The sequence below is a fragment of the Halichoeres trimaculatus genome, unplaced genomic scaffold (genome assembly GCF_033239565.1).
Source record: "Halichoeres trimaculatus isolate MK-OKI-2021-1 unplaced genomic scaffold, fHalTri1.1 fHalTri1_scaffold_1, whole genome shotgun sequence".
Taxonomy (NCBI): Eukaryota; Metazoa; Chordata; class Actinopteri; order Labriformes; family Labridae; genus Halichoeres; species Halichoeres trimaculatus.
This window is the reverse complement of record NW_027437179.1, coordinates 27,936,115-27,959,002: the sequence shown is the minus strand read 5'-3', so window position 1 is coordinate 27,959,002 and position 22,888 is coordinate 27,936,115. Positions and strand designations below refer to the sequence as shown.

General features: G+C 38.7%; 5 protein-coding genes across 12 annotated transcripts; 3 read left to right on the top strand and 2 right to left on the bottom strand.

Annotated features, from left to right (window-relative positions):
- Positions 1-919: 919 nt before the first annotated feature.
- gnb1b (guanine nucleotide binding protein (G protein), beta polypeptide 1b) lies at positions 920-12,663 on the top strand. Of its 2 annotated transcripts, none has more exons than XM_074667101.1 (11): positions 920-1,367; positions 6,050-6,158; positions 6,276-6,314; positions 6,399-6,505; positions 6,732-6,795; positions 8,100-8,262; positions 9,157-9,223; positions 9,346-9,547; positions 9,687-9,903; positions 10,016-10,131; positions 10,925-12,663. In XM_074667101.1, exons 2-10 carry the CDS (start codon positions 6,102-6,104, stop codon positions 10,120-10,122), a joined length of 1,023 nt encoding a protein of 340 aa, XP_074523202.1. In that variant the 5' UTR covers positions 920-1,367; positions 6,050-6,101; the 3' UTR covers positions 10,123-10,131; positions 10,925-12,663. The 2 variants fall into 2 exon arrangements, with proteins under 2 accessions (XP_074523202.1, XP_074523210.1); XM_074667109.1 differs by lacking the exon at positions 920-1,367 and adding an exon at positions 2,100-2,175.
- Positions 12,664-13,922: 1,259 nt separating this feature from the next.
- Positions 13,923-18,465, top strand: tardbpb (TAR DNA binding protein b). Of its 7 annotated transcripts, XR_012599881.1 has the most exons (6): positions 13,923-14,671; positions 15,207-15,394; positions 15,480-15,629; positions 15,726-15,896; positions 15,981-17,047; positions 17,700-18,465. XR_012599881.1 is itself a non-coding variant. In XM_074694554.1 (5 exons), exons 1-5 carry the CDS (start codon positions 14,431-14,433, stop codon positions 16,470-16,472), a joined length of 1,209 nt encoding a protein of 402 aa, XP_074550655.1. In that variant the 5' UTR covers positions 13,923-14,430; the 3' UTR covers positions 16,473-17,632. The 7 variants fall into 7 exon arrangements, 6 of the variants coding, with proteins under 6 accessions (XP_074550655.1, XP_074550572.1, XP_074550486.1 ...); XM_074694554.1 differs by lacking the exon at positions 17,700-18,465 and having other exon boundaries at positions 15,231-15,394; positions 15,480-15,620; positions 15,981-17,632; XM_074694471.1 differs by lacking the exon at positions 17,700-18,465 and having other exon boundaries at positions 15,231-15,394; positions 15,981-17,632.
- Positions 18,466-18,652: 187 nt separating this feature from the next.
- cenps (centromere protein S) lies at positions 18,653-20,213 on the bottom strand. The gene is made up of 5 exons (XM_074694817.1): positions 20,007-20,213; positions 19,717-19,840; positions 19,186-19,219; positions 19,011-19,077; positions 18,653-18,789 (listed from the first exon to the last, which is right to left on the bottom strand). Exons 1-5 carry the CDS (start codon positions 20,034-20,036, stop codon positions 18,676-18,678), a joined length of 369 nt encoding a protein of 122 aa, XP_074550918.1. The 5' UTR covers positions 20,037-20,213; the 3' UTR covers positions 18,653-18,675.
- A 131-nt stretch (positions 20,214-20,344) lies between these two features.
- On the bottom strand, positions 20,345-21,663 carry rbp7b (retinol binding protein 7b, cellular). The gene is made up of 4 exons (XM_074694687.1): positions 21,458-21,663; positions 21,034-21,212; positions 20,816-20,917; positions 20,345-20,712 (listed from the first exon to the last, which is right to left on the bottom strand). The coding sequence occupies exons 1-4, from the start codon at positions 21,528-21,530 to the stop codon at positions 20,659-20,661; spliced, it is 408 nt and encodes a 135-aa protein (XP_074550788.1). The 5' UTR covers positions 21,531-21,663; the 3' UTR covers positions 20,345-20,658.
- A 352-nt stretch (positions 21,664-22,015) lies between these two features.
- Positions 22,016-22,822, top strand: LOC141789392 (uncharacterized). Its single transcript, XM_074668795.1, has 4 exons — positions 22,016-22,089; positions 22,205-22,267; positions 22,369-22,448; positions 22,655-22,822. The coding sequence occupies exons 1-4, from the start codon at positions 22,016-22,018 to the stop codon at positions 22,813-22,815; spliced, it is 378 nt and encodes a 125-aa protein (XP_074524896.1). The 3' UTR covers positions 22,816-22,822.
- The last annotated feature ends 66 nt before the right edge of the window (positions 22,823-22,888 follow it).

Sequence of the window (22,888 nt, the reverse complement as noted above, 5' to 3'; positions counted from 1 at the left end):
TTCATTTGTGTTACAAGTTTCTGGTCCAATTTACTTTGCAATACAGTTTTACAGTACTACAGTTTCATTTAGCAGACGCTTTTGTCCAAAGTGACGTACAACATAAGCAAGAATTTAGAGAAAAGGAAAATCATAAGCAATAAAGCTGGAATCATATAAATTGAAGTTTCAAAGACTTCGTCCCCCCAGTGAGCTTTATTATTGCAGCAAGTATTCTTAGATATGAAAGCTCTTCATTTGGTTGTATTGTGTTGGTTTGTGAGTAAGGAGTTCTCTAGTCTTTGATAATTGTGATATTGATCTGTGTAAACAAAATTAGGTTCACTGTGGGCCAACAACAACAAACTTAGGACTCTAAATGCCCATCCACGTACGTTATTTGAAGAGTTTAGGGTTAGATTGGCACAGCAATGTCTCATGATAAAATTGCACAAATTTTCTGGAAATTGGCCATTTGTTTGGCTTGGTATATGGAGCGTCCGAGCAAGGGTGATATTAGTTTTGTTAACAATTCAAACAGTACTGGATAATAAAGTTTGCAACCAGATTTGTATCGTCGCCCTGCACATGTAAGTGCTAAATTCAGCAAAACACAAAATTATCAACACACAGTGGCTTAATTTGCTTGGGCCAGATTGTGCTGTTGACACTTCTATTCTTAGCTATGCTGAAATCATTAATATCACTTCCTACTTTCGAAGCCAAGATGATCTCTTGCCTGACTGACAAACTGACTCAGCCTTTTAGATACCCAGATAGCCATTATTGTAAGAGGGAAAGACGCACCAACGAACAACATGTTTTCATGCTTTCGATTAAATGCACACAAAACACTTGAGAAGAACTAGACAATGTTTATAGAGGATGATAACACCAATTTCTCCAGCCATAGACAGACGATACACCAATCGACAGTTCTCAACCCATCGCTGCTGCAGCGTGGGGTTTCCCAGCGCTAACTGCAGGGTTACCGCGCCCATCTCGTCGTTCGATGGCAGGACGAAAGTGTTACTAGGGAAAGGGCAAATGTTAGGCTTGGCAAACGGGGTACAGTCGACTGTTTTGTTTTAATGAATTGAAGCGACTTTAGAGATTAGCATTTTTGTCTGTCTGAGCAGTTACATCAGTACAGGGCCAGTGGGTGTGATCCCCCCCTCCTCCCCTCTCCGGTTGGTTGACTGAGGTTGTCAAGCTCCCTCGCTGTTGCCTGCCTTCTAGAAGGGCTGCTCCTCGGAAAAACGAACGCTAGCTAGCTAGCTAGTTAGTGAGCTAGCGTTGTGGTGTTCGTTGATGCGTGGATCGGAGGTTTACGCCGTCTTGTTTTCCAGTCAATGCCAAAACGCAAAAACAAACGCAGATTGAATCAGGTAAGGCAAAATAAAGCGATTAACGCGATGTTTCTGCATCTTTCGCTGTAACTGTTAATACCATTAGCTGATGAATTGTGGTGGAATCGAACAGTCCGGGGGTGGGGTAGCGATCGCTAGCTTCCTAGTCATTTAGTTAGCTGCGGATGGCTAACATTTAGTTAGCTATTTTATCTAGAGCGCATAGAAGCCGCTTATTTAAAAGTGGCTGTAGTGGGGAATCCTCTGTGAATGCATCACATAAGCACATTGTTTTAAAACTTATCACCCAATGACTTGGTTTTGCATCCACTTGAATGAACTAGGTGAAATACAGTAAAAGCCCCGGCTCTAAAGCAACGTTAATATCGGTCAGTAATGCTTGATATCAGTGATGGCCCAGCGGAGCCGCTTCCTGGCCTAAAATCCAGTAGTTGTGGATGAAAAAGTTTTTTAACGACAACTATGATCATAATGTTGCAGCTTAATTCTATCATTTCTCCGTTGGTTGTTATGAACTCTAAATATTGCACATAAAGCTATTGCTGTCAGTTGATGATGACACACTGGGTTGGGCTGGAACAATAAACGTCCCGTAAACAAATTAACAGCAAATATTGGTTATTGGCCAAACCCAGATCACCCTGCATAAATCTTCAACTTAAAAATTGCTAGTTATCTATGTATCACTGTAACAGCTATTCCATATTAACGTGAGCCATTGTGGCCGCGTTAACACCCTATTTTCTAACAGAGTCGAACTAATATGTTAGCACATTGCTGCCTTCCTGCACCGACTCGGCCGCGCCGGTGCAACGCCTTTTACTTGGTTAGTAATGCTAGTTATTTATAATCAGCATGCTAAGTTGAATTTATACATCATCATTAAGGATGAGCGTCTACTTTACAAAAAAAATCAACTAAAGTGGACTATTTCATGCCCCTCTCCTTTTTATTTCTGTCCTTTTTCTTGCTGAGTTGAGCAGGCCATCGCCGCCCGACCTTGCAGTTTTACAGGCTTAGTTGCACTACGAGATTAGAGAAGCAAATAAATATACCGATGCGTCTTAATTGAATCAACCTTACACTGTCGGGTTTAACGAGATTGTTAGTACATAGGTAAGTGGATTTCTGGAGGCCAAAGCTATCGCCGAGCTTCACTCTATGTTCCCGTCAAAGCTAACTAGATAGCACTCCATATAATTGCGGAAGAGCTGCATAGTCTTCCCCTGAGTGGCTGTGGTTACGGTTTCTTTTGCTTTGGAGGCTACCTGCTCTTACGGTTATGCCTGGTATTCTGTGGATGTTACGGTGGATCAAGTTTTTACAGGACATTTTTTAAACTCGTTTAGCATTTAAATGTACTTTAACCGCATAAATTGTTAATACCAACTCTGCCCAGCCAACAGGCCCAGACAGTCAAGCCTGCTAGCAGGCTAACTAGCGGATAGCAGTCTGTAAGATGGCGTTTAGCTGCATCGTCTCAGATTTCCATCAGTGCAAGTCATTTTATCCCAGCCCTGTAAAGGGTATGATAAATGTACAGATTAAATTAGGTACAATCAGTTACTTATTTTATGTGAGAGAATTAGTGGGGAAAATATTGTGAATATTTGCAAAAAATGCTCCCTAAATAAGAAGGCTCTGTGTAGTCAAATCTCCTGAACAAATTAGATTAACAAACTGAACGAAACAGTTATCCAGCGGCCATTCAAATCCAATGCAAACTATTCTTCTGTTGTAGGCAAATCACTGTACTGCACACAGTGACTAAGTAAACTCTCTCAACACTACATACAAGGCTGGATAAACCTGTGCAGACAGCACTTGGAAAATATTCAGCCACTTTTCACTTGTGTTTACATTATTGTTTATGTTTTTTGTCAATGCAATTATTTTATACATGCTTTCCTTGGAAATTCAACTTCACTCTGAAGCAAAATGGCCCCACTTATACAAGTTTTGGTTGCACTGGCCAAATAAAAAAGGCTCTTTCAGGCTTGTGCTTAGTATCAGCTGTGTTAAAATCCAGGCACTTGCTTTAAGCATGTTGTGTGTAAAAGAATTAAGATTAAACTCATCCTTTTATGATTGGGGAAACATATTTCTAATGCCTGGGCTGGATCTGCCAGCTGTTTATGTTAGTGGACATGGATAGGATTAGAGACTCATTGACTGAGGATTTTAGCTTTTAGGATTATGGAGTTGCTCAGTGATATTGCTGGTTATGGCTTTTTCTATGATCCAGCTTTAGACCTGTGAAACATTGCATTATCATCCTTTAACAGTGCAGATAAGCTGACCTCCCCTTTGAGAAGAGAGTGCAGAGTCAGGGGATTATTATCGTTATTATTATTTATTTTTTAAATGTGAACTGTAGATGGAGGAGCCACCTTTGGAAAATAGCAGGCAAAGACTGCCCTTAAGGGACCTGAGTGAAGCTAGTGAGCTCCAACTGTAGGCTGTTTGCCACTGCTCATTGTTTATCATGCAGTCAGCTGACCCTGATCAGGCGCTTGGAAAGCAGAAGTGATGAGGGAGAGGAACTCCTTGCTTGTAAGCATCCACAGAGGTCAATGGGAAATAGAACTTTTAAGTGTGGATTATGAGGGCAGTCTAAATACGACTCACATTTACTTGACTCTTTGTTTTAACTCTGTGTTAAAGTTGAGTAAAACAGTAAAGACATGAAAATTGCATTATGACTATTTATACACAAAACTTAAATGGGATGTGTGAAGAATGTTTTGTAATGCATAACTTAAAGGTGTTGACCCTGTAATGGTTACAGAAACCCATCAGCTTTAGCTAAGTAACTGAATCTGCAACTGAAGGTTAAATAATGTCTGAACAGTCTAATCAGATAGGACCCCTGCTACTAAATCCTGTTTGAGACACAGGTATGTAGGTTTCTGTTGATCCAAATTGAAAGATACTCTAGATGTAGTTGTTTCACCTGTAGATACCTACATGCACATTTGAACATTATTTAATCAACGTGTAAATTGAAAATTGGCATGATTTATTACACAAGGGATTCAACTTGATGTTGACTCATTTACAGGATAAAATAAAAAAACGAATATTGCTTTGAAATATCAGCTTTATCTTTGAAAGTTCAAGGTGAGATGGAGATTCCACCATCAGCTGATGATACTGCATAATAATTATATTCCATGACATGTTTATTTAGAGATTAATCAGGGTAAGAGGATAACCTGTGTTAAAAAGGTCAACCAATCAGAGGACCTAAAGGATAACATAGCAGAGGCCCAATAGATTGTCCGTTGTGTCTGGAAACCTTCATTGTCGTAGGCCTACTGACCGACACACAGCAGGTAAAGGAACTGGGGAGGCAAGGTTGGTAATCTCATTGGGTTTTTTCAGAGGTGCCTATAGACTTGATTTCTCTTCTTCATTGCATTTATGCACATTGTGTGTTATTCCTCTTCTATGGTAGTGTTTGTTATTCCAAGATACTAAGGGGAGTCAGTTTCTTGTTCAAAGCAGCATGCCCAGTCTATCACTGAGAGATAGGGTTAAATCTGTACTGCTAAAACGGTATCTTTAAATTTCTTGTAAAATTTCTTTACAAATCTACCTCTTGTTAGTTCCTGTTTTGGATGTTGGTGAAACGTTGCTGTCGGCACAGCATTTCATTTGAAATCCATTGAAGTGTTGCAGATTGGTTGAAAATGTACAGAAATTGCTTTCTCATTTTTTTTTTAGCTAACGGTTTCAGTTCCATTGAAACACGCACACTGACACACAAACGGAGAAGTACATTTTGAAATTTTTATCATACTCTTAAGACGTACTTTAATAATTAATGAAACAGCTCTGAGCACTTGGGTCTCTCTTTTCCAGGGTATCTGAAGTCAGTGGATGATAAGTGATTATTTCTTAAACTACTCAACCAGCTACATACGTTACCATAAAAACGGCTGAATAATTGTTAAGCATTTTTAATCGCTGCCAGTATTCCTGCTCCAACAATAATACACTCTGGACTTTGTACTGTCATTAAATAGTGGAATGATACATAAAACCAAAATCATCAGTAACTTTCAGTATTTCTCTTTCAGTATTTGGTCACAGTTATCCTAAAACAGTCTTGGATTTTTTTCCCTTTAACTCAGATATGATAGCCAGTGCGAAAAGTCATTTCAATTTGCTTGTTTTGTCAATTTTCTAGTGTTCCTAAAATAACTGTCCGCATTTTCCTTGAAAAAAAATGCACTTGGATAAATGGAACTCAGTGTTCAAGATATAGCTTCATATTTGGGGCATGCAGGTTATTTAATAATACAAGGTTTTAAGTGTTGTTTTATCACTCAAACTTCCAGAGCGCCTTGAGGCTCTGTACAAATATAAGTGGCTTATTGATCACTCGGCTAAAATTCTGTGTATCCCTGGGATTGAGGTCAACAGGATAACGACTGCTTTTCGGATCATTGGAAAGTCGTGCCTTAACAGGATTTGTCTGGCTACCTAAACTGTGTGTCAGGATTATGTTAGCGACATTGAGGTGTGAAAGGAAGGTTGAACCATGACCTGTGTCCTTTAAATGTGCTTTGGATCAAAATTAAAGTTAACCAGAAACAAATTAAACCGATTAAAGCTCTTCTACTGTTACCATCTGCTGTTAAAGTTTGTTTTGAAGGTGTGAGTGATTGATGTGCTTCTCTTAATTCTGTTTTCAGATCAACAAGTGCCCTGGTATCTGGAGTAAGGTAATTGAAAAAGCAGGCTAAAATGAGTGAACTGGACCAGTTGCGCCAAGAGGCAGAACAGCTCAAGAATCAGATCAGAGTGAGTAACAAACTCTTTTGTTTCTTTACATCATTCCTTTTATCAGCATTTGAATGTCAAAGATTCCCATGCATTGAGAATCCCTGGTCTAAATATTTCCTTGTTGTGCCTTTTCAGGATGCCAGGAAAGCGTGTGCAGATGCCACACTATCACAGGTAACATTAATTAATGTGATGTTTTGTTTTGTTGTTCAAGGAGCATTCAGATTGTAATTAACTGGATGACTTTATGTTTTGCAGATCACGGCTAATATTGACCCCGTTGGCCGAATCCAGATGCGTACAAGACGAACACTGCGGGGTCATTTGGCAAAAATCTATGCCATGCACTGGGGAACAGATTCCAGGTAAATAGACTGCCATATGAATGAGTCTTTGTATTAAATGAGATGTTCTTATTTGTTATTAAAAGTTGTCTTCATGTCAACTGTAAAGTAAGTGTGACAGAATGAGTGATTCAGTATCACAATTATTTGAAACGTCTGTTGTACTTTATTTTGCAGTCCTTTTTTTATCAGACAAAAATAGGATTTTGTGGCACTATGTTAAATATTACTCCTCTGATTTACATAGGCTCCTGGTCAGCGCCTCTCAAGATGGCAAATTAATTATTTGGGACAGCTATACTACAAATAAGGTAAGTTATTTCACTGACAGCAATTAATTGGGTCATATACTAATAGTAGTTTAAGATTTAGATTTCAAGTGGAAGAACTGTGCCGTTTGTGTACCAGATAGGGGATGTGACCTTTTCATTAAATACTGAAGAGTTTAAATAGAGAATAATATTTGTATTATTTAAGCCCAAGTGAATTAAGACACCTGAGCTTTTGGAAGAAATCCTACTGACAATAGGTTTACTTCAGGTTCGATAAACCCAATTTGAAATTGAGAGATTAAAGGGTCATTTCTACAAAGTATCTCTCTAAGACATTGTTTGTCTATGGTATACTTTGATGTGTAGAGTCTTGTAAACAGAAACAGCACTGTAGAACAAGTTTCCACACTGTGCAGCCTGGATGTGCCAAAAGTGACAGCTTATTGATTGACATATGATATTATCCATCGTAATGGAAATGTTTGGTTATGCAGTACGCTGTCTGATGTTTAAACAGTGCATGCTGTGCTCTGGTTCGCTCATGCTTTAGTCCGATGACCAGGTCTGGATGTTTCACACTTTTGCACCAGAGAGCTTTTAATTTTTTTGCTTCCATTTTTTCTTTGAGAAAAAACAAAGGATTGAAATAAGTAAATTGAAAAACAAACAAAAAAAGGAAATAAAAAGTAGTATGAAAATTAAAAGGTATTTTAAATACTCCCAGGCTGTTTTGTTTCATTAGACTCAGATCCACAGAAAATGAAGCAGGTTGTGAATATCAGATCATTGTGGCACCCCCATCAAATCTTACCCCACATATTAAGACTGAGCAGCAACCTCCAGTCTTAAAACATGAAATCGATAAAGAAGTATTTTATTCTGCCGTAGACTGAGTGTCCACTTGAGGCTGGCTGCAGTTGCACCAGAAACCACATACGCACCATTCAAAGAGGCTGATTTCTTTCAGCAAAATAAACATGTTTACAGTGTGGTTCAAACAAACTGTTTTGGTTTGAGTACCTCAATTCTGTCGTCACTGAACAGGGAGTGAATGTTTTCCGTGTTAGGGTGCAGCTGACTTGAATGTTAGGTGGGCTGTAAATAGGATAAAGATCCCCCACTTGACCTCACCTTGACTCAAATAAAGCTAGAGTCAAGCTTTTTCAATATGGCACTTGCTAACCCTGGCTTTCAAACTCAATGGTCAGATTCATCACAGAGACTGTCCTTATTTTATTAAAAAAAGGGCTATTTCCATAAAGATATATGAAATGTGACATAAAATCAAAATTTTCCAAAATCAATTTAATGTAATTGTGTGCTCCTTGTGCTTTTTGCTGTAGGTTCATGCCATACCACTTCGATCTTCCTGGGTCATGACTTGCGCTTATGCACCGTCAGGAAATTATGTGGCCTGCGGTGGCTTAGACAACATCTGCTCCATCTACAACCTGAAAACCCGTGAAGGGAATGTACGTGTGAGCCGTGAGCTCGCTGGACATACAGGTATGTGTGCTGAACTCATTTTCTATCCCATCAATAGAAGTCTCACCAAAGGTTCGCTTGAGTTTACAAATTAGTTCATTGCAATTAAAAGCAAAACTGCAATTTTGACTCAATATGCCAAGCCCAAGTGAGGCCAAACCAATAGAGTCTTTATGTACTGAAAACTGATTCCATACTGTACATTAAATCAATGATTCAAGGATAATTTGACGTTCATTCACTCATTATGAATGTTTAAAACTTAAATATAGATGTGGAAACAATGCCAAAGCTTCACAGAAAAGCCTCGTTTCCACCAAGTGGTTTAGTTTGGTTTTCCTCGGTTAGGCACACATTTTGTGGCATTTCCATTGACCAGAACTGGGATGGGTTCCTAAATTACCAACCCATACTGTCCATGTTTTTGGTACCTTTCTGTTGGGGTGTAGAAACACTGCAGTCTCTTGCAGCCCTCTCGGAATCAGAGCTTGATTGCGCTTGGTAACAAAGACCCACGTGCCAATCACAGAGAAGACAAATCGCTGGATGTCTTCCACTGTTGCTTTGTTTACTGTGTTGATTTTTTCTTCTTCGTTGGTTTCAATGGTGTGGTACACTGTGTCAAGCTGCTATTGGGTCACACTTGTACGTAACTGACGTGGCCATCGATATCTGGCTTACATGCCTCCAACCAGGAAGGGGCATGTTTGTCTGTGGAAACACAAACAGGATCAGGCTTTACCAATCCAACCTATACCAAACTGTACTGATCCATACTGGACCGCTTGGTTGAAACAGAGCAAAAGTGTTCCAAAGAAGGCAAAATAATGAGGCGTGGAACCTGATAAGGAGTTTGAAATTGTTCGTTGTGTGAAATATATCTCATATCATAACTGTTGTTTCTTTTTATATCAGGATACCTGTCCTGCTGTCGCTTTCTTGATGACAACCAGATTGTTACAAGCTCTGGAGATACCACTTGGTAAGTGAATATATTATTCTAATTGGTCTTTTTAATGTAATATTTTTACATAATGTATCATAAAATGATAGTAAAAAAAAGCCAGATGGAAGAATTAAATGTAACTGTCCATTTTTTTCCAGTGCACTTTGGGACATTGAGACTGGCCAGCAGACGACCACTTTTGCTGGACACACAGGCGATGTCATGAGCCTGTCATTGGCCCCTGATTCACGATTATTTGTCTCTGGTGCTTGTGATGCCTCTGCTAAACTCTGGGATGTCCGAGAGGGCATGTGCAGACAGACTTTCACTGGCCATGAGTCTGACATCAATGCCATCTGTGTAAGCTGCTCAGAAAATCTAGAAACTGCTTCAGTATTTCCTTAATATAATGACAATGTCCCTTTGGGAGGCATTTTTATCAAATAAAGTGTTTCTCTCTTGTATTGCGCACTAATACCTAATCCTGTTACTCTTTCAGTTCTTCCCTAACGGCAATGCCTTTGCCACGGGCTCTGATGATGCCACCTGCAGGCTGTTTGATCTGCGTGCTGATCAGGAGTTAATGATCTACTCCCATGACAACATCATATGTGGCATCACTTCTGTTGCATTCTCAAAGAGCGGCCGTCTCCTCCTGGCTGGATATGATGATTTCAACTGTAATGTGTGGGACACACTAAAAGCTGACCGTGCTGGTGGGTAGCTGAAGTGGAAACCCTCTTTGATAACTCAATACTGAGTGATTAAATGTACTTGATGTTTGGCATCCGGTCTGTGTACTAAATCTGAACTGTTGTACTTTTCTAGGTGTGTTGGCTGGACATGACAACCGTGTGAGCTGCCTGGGAGTGACTGATGATGGCATGGCAGTTGCAACGGGATCATGGGACAGTTTCCTGAAGATCTGGAATTGAAGCCTGAAGGTTTCCTTTTTTTTAAATTATTTCCTACATTATTACCTTAGGCTTTTCCTGGTTCTGTCTTAGTTTTACACCTGTTTTTGTAAATGTTTTTTGAAGGCTCATGTTTTTCTGAGGCTGAAGTGGAAGCTGAAATGCTTTTGTGTCACTTTGTGCCCTCCAAAGTGTAAAGGAAGTTTAGGTTTTAATGAAGTCTCTGTCTGTTTTAGTCAAATGCTGAGCTTTATTTTTGACACACCTGTTAGCTTTAATCTTTGTACACACCTTTGACTTGCGTGATCAACAAAACATTCCTGCCATGACATTTTCAATAAATTTTAGTTCGATGTCAAGATTGCAATTGTTGAAGCATAATTTTGTACACAACATGCTGTGAAGAGAAAAACAAACTTACTTGGAGGCAGTTCACTGACCCCCCCCCCCCGTGCAGGTAGATTGCAAAATATCAAACTTTTAAGGAATAATGGGATTTCACAAGGCCTACAATCAGTACAGAGAAGAGATACTCTAAAAATTGCATTGATTTTAATGACTTTATAAATTAAGACTCGACTATCCTCAATTAAAAAATGAGACAGGAATAGGAGACTCCCAAAAGGGTCAAAAGCTCTCTCTAGTCAGTTGAAGCTGTAATGATATGTGTAATTAAAAAGCAGCCTCAATGCGGTCTGTGTAATTAGGTAGGTCTTTATTTAAACTTGACCCATTATGTTTTACAGTAACTTGATAGTGGGTCTGAAAACTAGATCAGGTTAGATTAGTTTAATTCTTAATTCCATCTGTCTTTGTTTCCTAGATGTTCTTTTAACTCCAAAGTTGACTGGAAGACCATTACAACTTCAGAATGTTCACAGCATCTTCTCAACACTGTTTAAACTGACTTGGACACCACAAAATCGAAGGGAAACCAATGCCTTTCCTACACAAAGAAGAGCACAATTGTTTATCACCTAGTTAAGAAAGGATCTCCTGTGGTATCAAATCAGAAACTTGTGCATTCCTTCTCGGACCATTTTATGTTACCTTGAAAGAGAAAAAAGAAAAAAAACAACAACACTATCATCCCATGCAAATGTGTGCGTCTAGAAAGCAAATGTTGGAGTGTAATTGTACAAATTATTTAACTTTTTTTTTTTTTTTTTTAAGAATTCTATTCTGATGGTTTGTTATTCTTGATGGCTTTTCTTTTGTCATATTTCTTTAGTGGTTTTAGATATATTTGAATTACTGCTTGTCTTTCTAATCCAGTTAAATCATATACAACAAGATGAGAGAAAACGTACAGCAAGTAATGCAAGTTAAAGCTTGGATCATATTACACGAGCAGCTTTCAAAATGTCCATGATGTATTTATATACTAGCTGTTTTTGTTTCATCACAGCCTTTTGCACATGAAGAAGCTTCGCCTCTCGACTAATACTATGTTAACTAACCAAGCACATGCTCTAAGTTATGAATGCTCATTCCAGTACAAAAGGAGTTATTACGAGTAACTTATACAGTTAACCCCCTTAATTCTTGTACATGCCTTTAAATCTGGATGGGACGGGATTGGGAAGCAAAGTAGGTGCTGAGATAATTGGGGCATGGCTGGATTTTATTATATGGAAGAGGGAGGGGGGAGGGGGGAATTGTGTTTAGTATCCACTTTGAGTGAAACACCTCACCTGACTAAATAGACACTTCCTTTGCTTGGGACTGCAGTTGCAACTCTGTGAATGAAATGTACAAATCAATGTCTGAAAATAATGGTCTGATGTTTTAAGTTAAGACATTTAATTTTGTCTGCCATGAGTTAATTTAGATGTGCATGCTGTAGACTTGCTTTCAATGGTGCAAATTCCTAGATTTTTCTTTTTCTTTTTTGTTTGTTTCTCAAAGGAGAGTAACCTATTGATCGAACTTATTAGAAGCCAATTTTTTTGGCTCCGACTCTGCATACATCATGTACTAATACTGGTAATGCTATGCACCAGAGTGAGCAAGAGTGGAGAAAGAATTAATATTGAACGCATTCTTAGTGTACAATATGCTTACCAGTTCTATTGATGCCAATTTTTGTAATAATTATAACAATCATTGTGAGAATTCTATCCTTGACAAGTCCTTTCTCTCCTTCAAATCTTCACACTCAATGGAACAAAAAGTCCTCACATACTGTCCATACTAAACTTTTGTACATTTTTTCTTGGTCTTAAATTGAAAATCAGAGCATCTGAATGATAACATTTCACTGTATACAGAAGCACTTTTGTTAAAGTTGTGACATATTTTCACTTTTCCTTTTTTTCTGCGATGATGTACAATAAATGTGATGTATTCGTGTGTGGCCACAAGTGAAAATGCAATTCAACTGAGACAGATTCCCTTTTCTCTTTCCATTAATATTATAGAGCTCTGCACCCTTATGTACCTTTTCACTTTTTGTATTTCATTTCAGTCTGTTGGTGTTACACGGTGAGCTGGATGCAAGATAGATACTGTACTAAATTGTACTGTTATTGATTGAAAAATGTAATAAAAAGCTGTTTGAGATCTCTTTGTCGGACTGAGTCTGATATTTGAAAAAAGGTCAATATGTTTAATTTCACAACTAGTCAAAGGAAGTTACTAAGTGATTGCTCTACTTTTGGATCTATGATACTTCAATAGTCTGTAAAGATGGACTTTTATTTGTTCAGGATGCCAAGGGACTAAGTGAAATAAAGTAGCTGATGTATGAAGGCTATCAAAAGCTGGGGTATTCAGAATCTAAAAACTTTCAAATTATTTTAATGCTTGTATTGCTATAATAAATTCTCCCAAAACAATAATATGCTACTAGATAACTTTAGCAACAAAGCTGTTTGTAATTGAAATGCAATTAGCTTTTCTTTTTCATGGCACCAGACCTCAAATTAGATTGTACCGTAAATTTCCTCAATGATTCATCTGTCAGTATACTGTACATCTTCTTGACAAAAAGAACTGTCCAATTCAGAGTATGGCTTTTCTCATGGGTTGTCTGGAAGTAAAACTATAGACTGTCTCATCCCTAATTAAAGTACTTAAAATCTGTTTTTTCTTAAAATTGCTAAACCACTAAAAGTACTTTTGAACTGGTTTGCAGCCTCAATGGTTTCTCTACTATAAAATCTGTTAAGTCTTGGCATACACTCAGGCTCGAAAGGGATCAATTATTTTATTTAAATACACAGAAATCAAGGGCAAAGCAATGTTATTTTAAAAATCATCCAGCTTAATGTTTTATATTCGAGTCAAACTAATTAGATGGTTGAACAATTTCAGTTGAATTTGACATGTGCTTGTCCCGGACAACTGCACAGTAACTGTCTCACTTTGCTGCATTCGTAATGATAATGATTAAATTAAATTTTGTTGAGGTAAGCGTATACTTCTCAGCTCGGGAATCAACATTTTGGGTTGTAAAATACACAATCCATTTATTTTTCCCTCTATTTCCGAGACTGTGCAGCCTGAAATCGCCGCCATCTTCCAATTCTAGCATAGGATGGCAAGGTTTGCTAGCCGTAGCTGCGGTTCACACTGAACCCAGTCTAGCAAACGCCCTTGCAGGGGGTTGGGAAAATAATGTTAAACCAACGCTACAGTCGATTGCAGTTTGGTTCATTAGTGACAAAATAAAACATTAACTTTAATATATGGGTTATTAATTCCGTTTTATCCGTATAACGGAATCTGTTAATGCTTGTTTAAATTACTCAATTCAGGCAACTCCACCGCTATAGTATGAAATGGTGTAGTCCAATGACGTACTTCCTTTTTCCGTTATAATGATGCCATTTTAGTAGGCCTCAATCGGTCGTTTCAGCTTTCGCCTCGTGGAAACTATTACATGTTGTTATTAAATATCTTTTTATTTAGGAAGAAACGAGTATTTTGTTGAAATAGGTCTTACTTAGGAGGTTGGCACACGCCATTCTAAGGAAATTATTTTTGGTTGGATTAGCTAGCGTGAGCGAGACGTACGCATTTTTCATTACGCGGCACAGTTGAACGGCCGTCGTCCACTGTTGACGACACAGCTCTCCACGAACAAAGGAAAAACTAAGGTCGATACACTTTCGTTTGTGCAACCAAATCTGGAAAATTGTTTATGACGCCATTAATTATTAAGTCCAATTTAACGTCACTTTTGTATTGTAAATTGATTGTAGAAGTGTGTCCTATTGACTCATCAAACCAATTCAGCCGGACTCATTCAGTGGACAATCAGCAAGCTTACTGCTAACTTGAGCTTTGTTTTGATACATCGGGGAGCCTTTTTTTTCGTAAACAAAAATGGCCGAAGTATACATTAAAGTAGCAGAGGAGGAGAACGAAGAGCCTATGGAGATCCCATCCGAAGACGATGGTACCGTTCTGCTTTCAACCGTGGCAGCTCAGTTTCCAGGGGCGTGTGGCCTGCGGTTCAGGAGCCCCGTGTCTCAGTGCATGCGAGGAGTGCGTCTCGTGGAAGGAGTTCTGCACGCGCCAGAAAATGGATGGGGGAATGTAGTGTATGTTGTGAACTACCCAAAAGGTAGATATAAACATTTGTTTGTTTTTTCTTTGAATGACACCAGATGTAATGTTATTTAAAATTCAGGATGTAGCTACTGGCACTTAGGAAATAGATGAGAATGCTTTGTTACATGTTCACCCACGAATTCATTCTGCTAATAGGCAAAGCAGGACAGATGATTTGACTAATGGCGCTTTTAAACATTCCAACATAGAGAAGACACAGGGAGATTATGGAAGCATTAGTTTGCAGCCAATTTAGGTGGATGCCAAAACAAAAAATGTTAAAGTAAGCAGGGGTTGTCACACAGTTGGGCTGTTAGCTATACATGCTGACACCAGCTGCTATGAATTGGATTTCCAATGAATCTATTTTTACAGCTCAAAGTGTTGTACAGGAAACATTGATAGCACAGAATGTTCCCCTTAAAAATTTGACAAAAATAAAAAAATATTGTATTCAAATATGTATTTAAGAAGAATGAGATATCTCTAGTGTTACTTTAATAATGGTACAGCTGTCACACAGGCGGAAGTTTATCTAATTTAAAAAGGTGTATGTGTTGATATAATTCCAGACAACAAACGGAAGATGGAAGAAATTGATGCCTCATCAGCGGTGAAAATGAAGAGAGGGGACATGAAGACATCTGACCTCATAGTCCTGGGTCTTCCTTGGAAAACAACTGAGCAGGATCTCAAAGACTACTTCAGCACATTTGGAGAAGTCATCATGGTTCAGGTATAGCACATGAATTAAATGTATTTTGGAAAGGGCCATATGTCATGACTCGATTGTGAGTGCTGAGTGTGTTTATGTCTCCCAGGTTAAACGAGATGCTAAGACAGGAAACTCAAAAGGCTTTGGCTTTGTGAGGTTCACAGAGTACGAGGCTCAAGAAAAGGTGATCTCTCAGCGCCATATGATTGATGGAAGATGGTGTGACTGCAAGCTCCCTAACTCGAAGGTGAATCTGGTAATGTCCATGCGTATACCCACACATTATTAGACAGTAAAAATTGCCCAGACATGCCACAAGATGCAGCATTAATTGCTCTACCTCTTTCCACAGCAGGGTCCAGACGAGCCGCTGAGGAGCCGAAAAGTGTTTGTTGGCCGTTGCACAGAAGACATGACCACTGATGACCTAAGGCAGTTCTTCATGCAGTATGGTGAAGTCACAGATGTCTTCATCCCCAAGCCGTTCCGTGCTTTTGCCTTTGTCACATTTGCAGATGACCAGGTAGGATGCTAAATGTTGAGAGAGCACTTCAGTTGTCGTGGCACCACTGCTCAGAGGATCTGATTTGTGTCTTTGTTCTCACAGGTTGCTCAGGGTCTCTGTGGAGAGGACCTAATAATCAAAGGTGTCAGCGTTCACATCTCAAATGCAGAGCCCAAACACGGCAATAGGCAGTTTGATCGTACTACACGGTTTGGAAATGGTTTTGGTGCTCAGGCATTCGGTGGCAGCCGTAGTGGGTTAGGAAGCAGCACAAACAGTAGTTTGGCAAACTTTGGTTCCTTCAGTCTGAACCCTGCCATGATGGCTGCTGCTCAGGCTGCTTTGCAGAGTAGTTGGGGTATGATGGGTATGCTGGCTAGCCAGCAGCAAACGTCCACTTCAGGCAGCACCTCCAGTGGAACAAGCTCTAGCAGAGACCAGAGTCAGTCTTTTAGTACAAGTAACAGCAACTACAGCTCTGGCGCCACGGGTCTCGGCTGGGGGACAGGGTCAAACTCTACAACAAGTGGAAGTGGGTTTAACTCAGGGTTTGGGTCCAGTATGGAGTCAAAGTCGTCTGGGTGGGGTATGTAAGTTAACATGTTTGTATGGTAAGTATTGTGATAAAGATGAGTCTTTTCAAAGTTTATTTCTGGTGTTGATGCGTATCTGAAAACTTAACACTTTTGTGGAAGATGTTTTGTACATTTGGAAAAAATGCTAAAGATTTAATTTAGAAAGTGTTGAACTGAGTTGTTTACCAGGATGTCTGACTAAAGTGCTATTTTTGATGTCTCATTTGTTTGTATCCATTTCAACTGGATTCTCTAATGCATGTATTGTGAAATGTGATATAACCATTTTGAAAATGCATGAATGTCTGTGGTTCACCATTATCCGGCTTTTGTCATCGACCCAAAAGGCAATCTTGCATTGAGAAGAATCTGGTTGAAACCTAAATGTTTTTAAGTGCAACTTTATTTGCAGTCAAGTTCTGTGGAAAAGCCTTCATTGAAATCTCTTCTGCAGTTCACCTCTCTTCCATTTTCCTGTGAGGAAGCTCCTCTTTGGCAGCATTCTTGGGGTGATATCGGTATCAATCTCCCTCTTCCCACCTGTAATTGCTATGCCATCAAAGAACGGCCTCACCACGCATGTTCTAAGAGACGGTGGGTGTTTTCACTTTTTTCCACTTTTAATGGAAAGAACTGCGCAACTGACATTTTAAGAACTGATGAGTGCGATTGAGGATGGCTTGTGGCGAAGAATGAAGCGTTGAGTGAGCGAACGGAGAGAGACGCGTGAAACGAACTGGTTGTGCGGTGAAAGAGCCCAATTTGACTGCTTTTTGAGTGTGTGAGTGGAAGCTGCTACGAGCGCCTCTCCTAACATGGACATTCTTTAATTAGTACTTCAAGATTTTTTTTTTAATCTTTGCAAGTTTTTCCTTACTCTTAAGTATGTCGATCAAGTGCAGAAATATCAAATTGTAGTGGAATGTTGTGATGAATATTTGTACTCCTTATATTATATGATTTGAATGCTGTATGGTGTGTGCTTTCATGTTATTGAACTGACCTGTAAGTGTGCTCTTGATGTGGATGACACCTGCTGAAGACTCTGGGGGACGCGAGTGATAGTGTGAGAACGTGGAGGTGTGTGTCCAATGGTTCCCAGTAGCTCTTGTTGTTTGTGAGGTGTTTATAAAAAATGTCAAATGAAGGGAGTTCTCTAATAAAGTTCATTTGAATAGATGCTTAGTTGATACTACTTGGGTCAATTTGTCAAATAAAAAAAATCTAATTCGATTCACATATCTAGGGACCTTGGGCTCTGCTGGTCGAGGTCTCCGTTTGAACCCTGACTGAAGTCTGTTCTGAAGAACGAAGATGGAATTACCAACACTTTGAGTGTGTGGCCTTCTCAGACATGACACGGGGTAGTACCTGTCTTTTTGCTGCTTTTACAGTGAATTATCCTTTTTTAGTCATTCACAGCTAGATTTAAGGTGAGAGTTTTGAATATCTGTATCAAGCCTTAAACTCTAAAGTGGCTAATTCAAGAGGACAACCTGTATGATCTACTAAAATCCAGCAGTAATTTTCATCAGTGGGCCATTCTTTACATTCAGCTTCACTGTGTCAAGTACCTGATTGGCTTCTTATTTTTCAGTTGTAAAACATCAGCCCACAAAGTTGTAAATTAACCAAATTTTTGCCTGAACCTTAGATAAAACTCAAAGGAGACCTCTAGCTTGTTGTAGTTGTCATCAGAAAGTGTTTGTTGAAATAAGCTTCTCAAATCAGACCAAATTATATAACACAACTGAACCCCTTTGAGCGTGTAGACGTGATGAAGAATCAGATTACACAGGTGGTTCTGAAAAAGTGGTAGTAAGTGTCATTTATGGCAAGTGCAAAAAAGAGACCAGCAGGTGTAATGTTGCCTCGCTTCTCAAATAGTTCCTTTAGTCAGTGGCTTACCAGCAATATAACCAACAATTTAAACATCTTAAAGGTATAAAGTAGTTTGTCGCACCAGAGCTGAATGCATTATCATTTGATATTAGAACAGCAGGTCCCAGGGTAGATGATGCTTTTAGGTGATTTGCTCAGAAATATAGTGACATGAAGTAAGACTCAAGCTGTGAAGTTTATTAAGGTTTTAATGCATTTCTTTCCCAGAAATAAATGAACTTATTGCACTTTTTCAAAACTCATTGTGATGTTTTAGTCTGCCTTCATGTTGATATGAATGTTGGTTAAAAGTGACATGCTGCAGGCTCGCCTGTGTCTTGTTATTCTCTGCCTTCCTCCTCAGTGTCTCTGATCTTCCTCTTTCCGGTATTCTTCTTTTTCAAATCCATCTGCTCCTGGTTCAGTTCTTCACTTTTCCTTTGTATGTAGACAGACTGAAATAAATAAAAGCAAATCAAACATTACTTTTGTTGTGTGCTGTAGAATATATTTACCCCTACACAGGTCCAGTAACAGTGCGTTATTTGGATGACATGTACTTGTGTGGTTTTTGCAGTGCCTGGCATTTGTATAACTGGTTACTTTTGACTTCATGTGACAAATTAACAAAGTGCTGTATAATGTAATTTGGGCAACTGGACTGGGAATAACTCACCAGTGCTGTGCTGCGACGGGATAAAAGCTTCACATCTTCTGCAGACACTGTGCTTCTTTTAGCATGCCTGAAACATAATAATACACTCCAGTGAAAAAGCAATGTCACAATACTAATACAACTGGTTCTATTAAAGGTTGGTCTATAATTTGTCTTTAAAGGTGCACATTCTTACCTTGCAAAAAGCTCCAGGTCTTTAGCAAATATGTCTGAAATCAAAGAAAAACAAGATTGAAAGTGTCAAGAGTTGAATGTGGCCAAAGTGCCAAGTTTTCTCACATTTGGTGTTGGACCTCTTGCATTTTTTTTATGTGATGACATTTTTAATAATAACTCCATCTCAAAATAAGGTCATTTTAATCCCATTGTACACTTGATTTCCTTAAAAATAGCATTACATGTTAGTTTTTAAAGCTGCATTTCAGCAACCTCAAATAACACAGAAATTGTAAAAACCTTTGAAGTTTGATTATTTAGATGAATTTATGTTTTTAATTCAAATTAATTTATCTAAGGAAAAAAAAATAATGCTAAGAACAATTTAAAAATGTTAAATGTGTTTGTTCGGGGTACTATTCGGTGGAACAGATCTCAACTCAATATTCTCAAAGAGAATATAAAATTAAACAATAAAAAGATTATGTTTACTCGAGTAGCAAACTTGTTGAGAATCAAAAGTTTTTGTTGTATTAATGCTGATACCCACCACACTGTCTGAAGGCTGTTTCTGATATCGCTGCTATAGCTTGTCGACTGAACTCTCTGTTGATGTCCTCTCCGGCTCTTTGACACAGTCGACCCACTGTAAAGTGAACTGCTGCCTTTAACCTCTGTAATGTTCACATTAAACACATTAAAACATGTTCGTACATAACGACTATTTCTACTATGAGTTGTTCACCGACTCTAGCCTATCTCACAGACAGGTCGCTTTAACCACCGGAGAATAACTTTATCGTCTGACATACATCTGACACGTTCAAACAATGTTCTTACCTGCTGCGTCTCGTCTTTATCAATAGACATTTTAATTTGAAGAAACTTGCAGCCAACCTCGGCTTGGAAAGAAAACTTTGAACTAAAACTCTACAGAATCTAGTGGCAGTGGATATTACACAGTGCTGATCTCCGTTGTTTACTCTCTGAGTTCACCTCATGCTGAAAATGCAAACTCCCGGCAAAAATATCTAAGCAAACCACAGACTGAAGAGATCCTTTTTGTTCATATTTATAGAGCCCCCCTGTGGTGTGGAGGGGTACTGCGGGTACTGAGACATGTAAATCCCAAATAAAGAGCGAAAAAAAACAACTTCAATTTCTTTATTTTCAGCGGCTTGGAAATGAAACACAAACATAATATTTGGTTAAAAAAAAAGTCAAAATTAGGACTTCCATTACTCATTTTGGTCAAGTAACCTTTTTAAATAACAGAATTATTTGGCTGTATTACCTCTAAAATGTGATTTCTGCTATATCCTCTTTGGATTTATTAATATGTGTTGGCCAAGCCTTTGCATGGCTGTGATTTCTTTTTAAAAGCATGTAATCTTACAAATGACCTTCAAAATACCATCCCTTTATTAAGTATAGATGACTTATTATGTAGCCAGACTTTGCTCTTGTCATGAAGCATTCAGTGAAGGAAAGATTACTGAGTCCTTTTATAAATTTGCTTGCAGACTTGATCTTCACAAGTGAGTTCCTGCAGAGAGAAAATATCAGGTTGTTAAGACTGCAATAAATGAAAAGGAAAAAATGTGTAAGCGATCATGTTTTTATGTCGCAAAAGGATTTATTTAGCCTACCAGATGAAGTTCATCTCCCTGAATCCAGTGAGTCCACCCTCGGTTCTTCTTCTCTCCTCTCTGAACACACACCAGCTTATCATCTTTCCAGTTCACCACAGTCTTTTAGTGAGCAAAAAAAAAAAAAAAATCAAACAGGAATCTTCATGTATGCTTCATATCAAAGTTTGTACTAATAATCCCAGAAATATCTTGTGGATAACTTTGCCGTTATATACCTGGCATGATCTGTTGTCCATCCCCTTCGTCACTTCAATGAACTCTTCACCAATTTTGAAAGAGCTCTCATAGTTTCTGAAAGTAGTGAATGTCTTTATTGTGAAACTGTCTCCATCTTGAGTAATCACTTTCTGGGGCTTCAACATGGAGGCAATCTTTCGGGTTGCAAAATCAATGTCTGTATGAAAAAGATAAGAACATTTGAAAATGAGAGCTTATGTGTATGAAGTTTATGTTTTTACATAGCTATCTTTCTGTTCTCAGTCAGTGGTAATGAATTGTGTATCACATTATGACATGTTAACTTATACAAGATGACTATTTCTGACTGTTTGGCTCGATGCCATAATTAGTACTTAATCATTTCTTTTTACAGAAATGGTGCTGAGGAAAACACGCATTTAAAGAAGCAGTGACACTTACTCAGTGCGACCATATATCCCTCGAAGTTGACATTGCTGACCATGTCCCATGTTCCACTGTAGTCCACAGGCATTTTGGATGTACTGTGACTATCTGGGAGATTCAACTGCACTAGTCAAAGGAATAATCAGATTTAAGGTTAACTGGTAGGATGTTTCATTGTGTGTCAATGTGGAGCAGGGGTGATACGCTGTTATTCTGGCACATACAGAGGAGGACTGTTAAAGGGCGGTACCTGACTTTGTACACACATGCACTCACAAAAAGAGGAAACCGTGTTGTTCCTGTTAAAACAGAAGCCACACTTTAGGATTATTCTCAAATCTTAAAATATGAGCTTCATTAAACTACTCTGTTCTGCTGGAACCAGCTTTAAACCCAGAATATATCCACTTAGTCTTAGCATCACATCAATATGCAAATATCTGGTAACACAATACAAGTCAGTGAGCATGTGCAGAATGCAACACAATCCTTCCTCCTGCACACATGTGGAGCTGCAGGCCTCTTCTCTGGCTCAGGATAAATGTTTAAGAATAAACGTGTACCTGAACATCCATGTTCCTCTACATGCTAATCTTTCTGGCTTATCACAGCAGCAGATGGATCCAGAGGAGCAAGAGGTTAAAATTGTAAGTTATTCAGAGTTTAATTTATGTTTTATTTCATTGACAGAAACATAAAATCTTCATTTATTCATATTTAATTCTCTGTTTTCTTTTCTTTTTTTTTTTTTTAACTCTGCAGTCAAATTGTGAATGTAGTCTTCACAGTGCTGGTTCTGGGCCCTCAGTTCTACGTCATAGGAAGGTAACTAGAACACAGGTGATGGCATCAAGCCAAGCAGCCCATGGGTTATTAGGATGAGAGGGAACGTGGCATTAACAATGGTGTCTGTTTGTGTTTGAAAGGCCCAAATCTTCAAGGTACTGCAGTCAACCTCTTCTGAGCAACCTGTCAGCATCCATTGCACTCTCTTTCATAGCTGCAGGTACAGGATTAAAAAACAAATATCACCATTATCAGGGTTTGTACAATACTTTAAATGTGTGGAAAATAAATTCTAACTTTGTTTTTACACAGTTAGAAAAAGGTTAAAATACATTTGAGTTTTCTTTTTCCTTAATTTGCAGTGACATCTGCAGTATCACACATTCAAAATCTCACAACAAATATATGTAACATTTACTCCTGTAGGTTTCTCAGTGATATTCACGGTGATAGACCCGGTTCCTCAGAGCTTGTGGGCGGCTCTGCATGTGTTTGGGCTGCTGACATGTGGACATGGACTTTGCACCACTGTCCTCACTTTGACAGCAGCATCATGTGTGAGAAACAGACTGAAATATTATAACTAAGCTCTATATCGAGACCGCAGCATTAACATGATTTATATGTATGTTTACAGGCCAAAACCACTCCTGAGCTGTA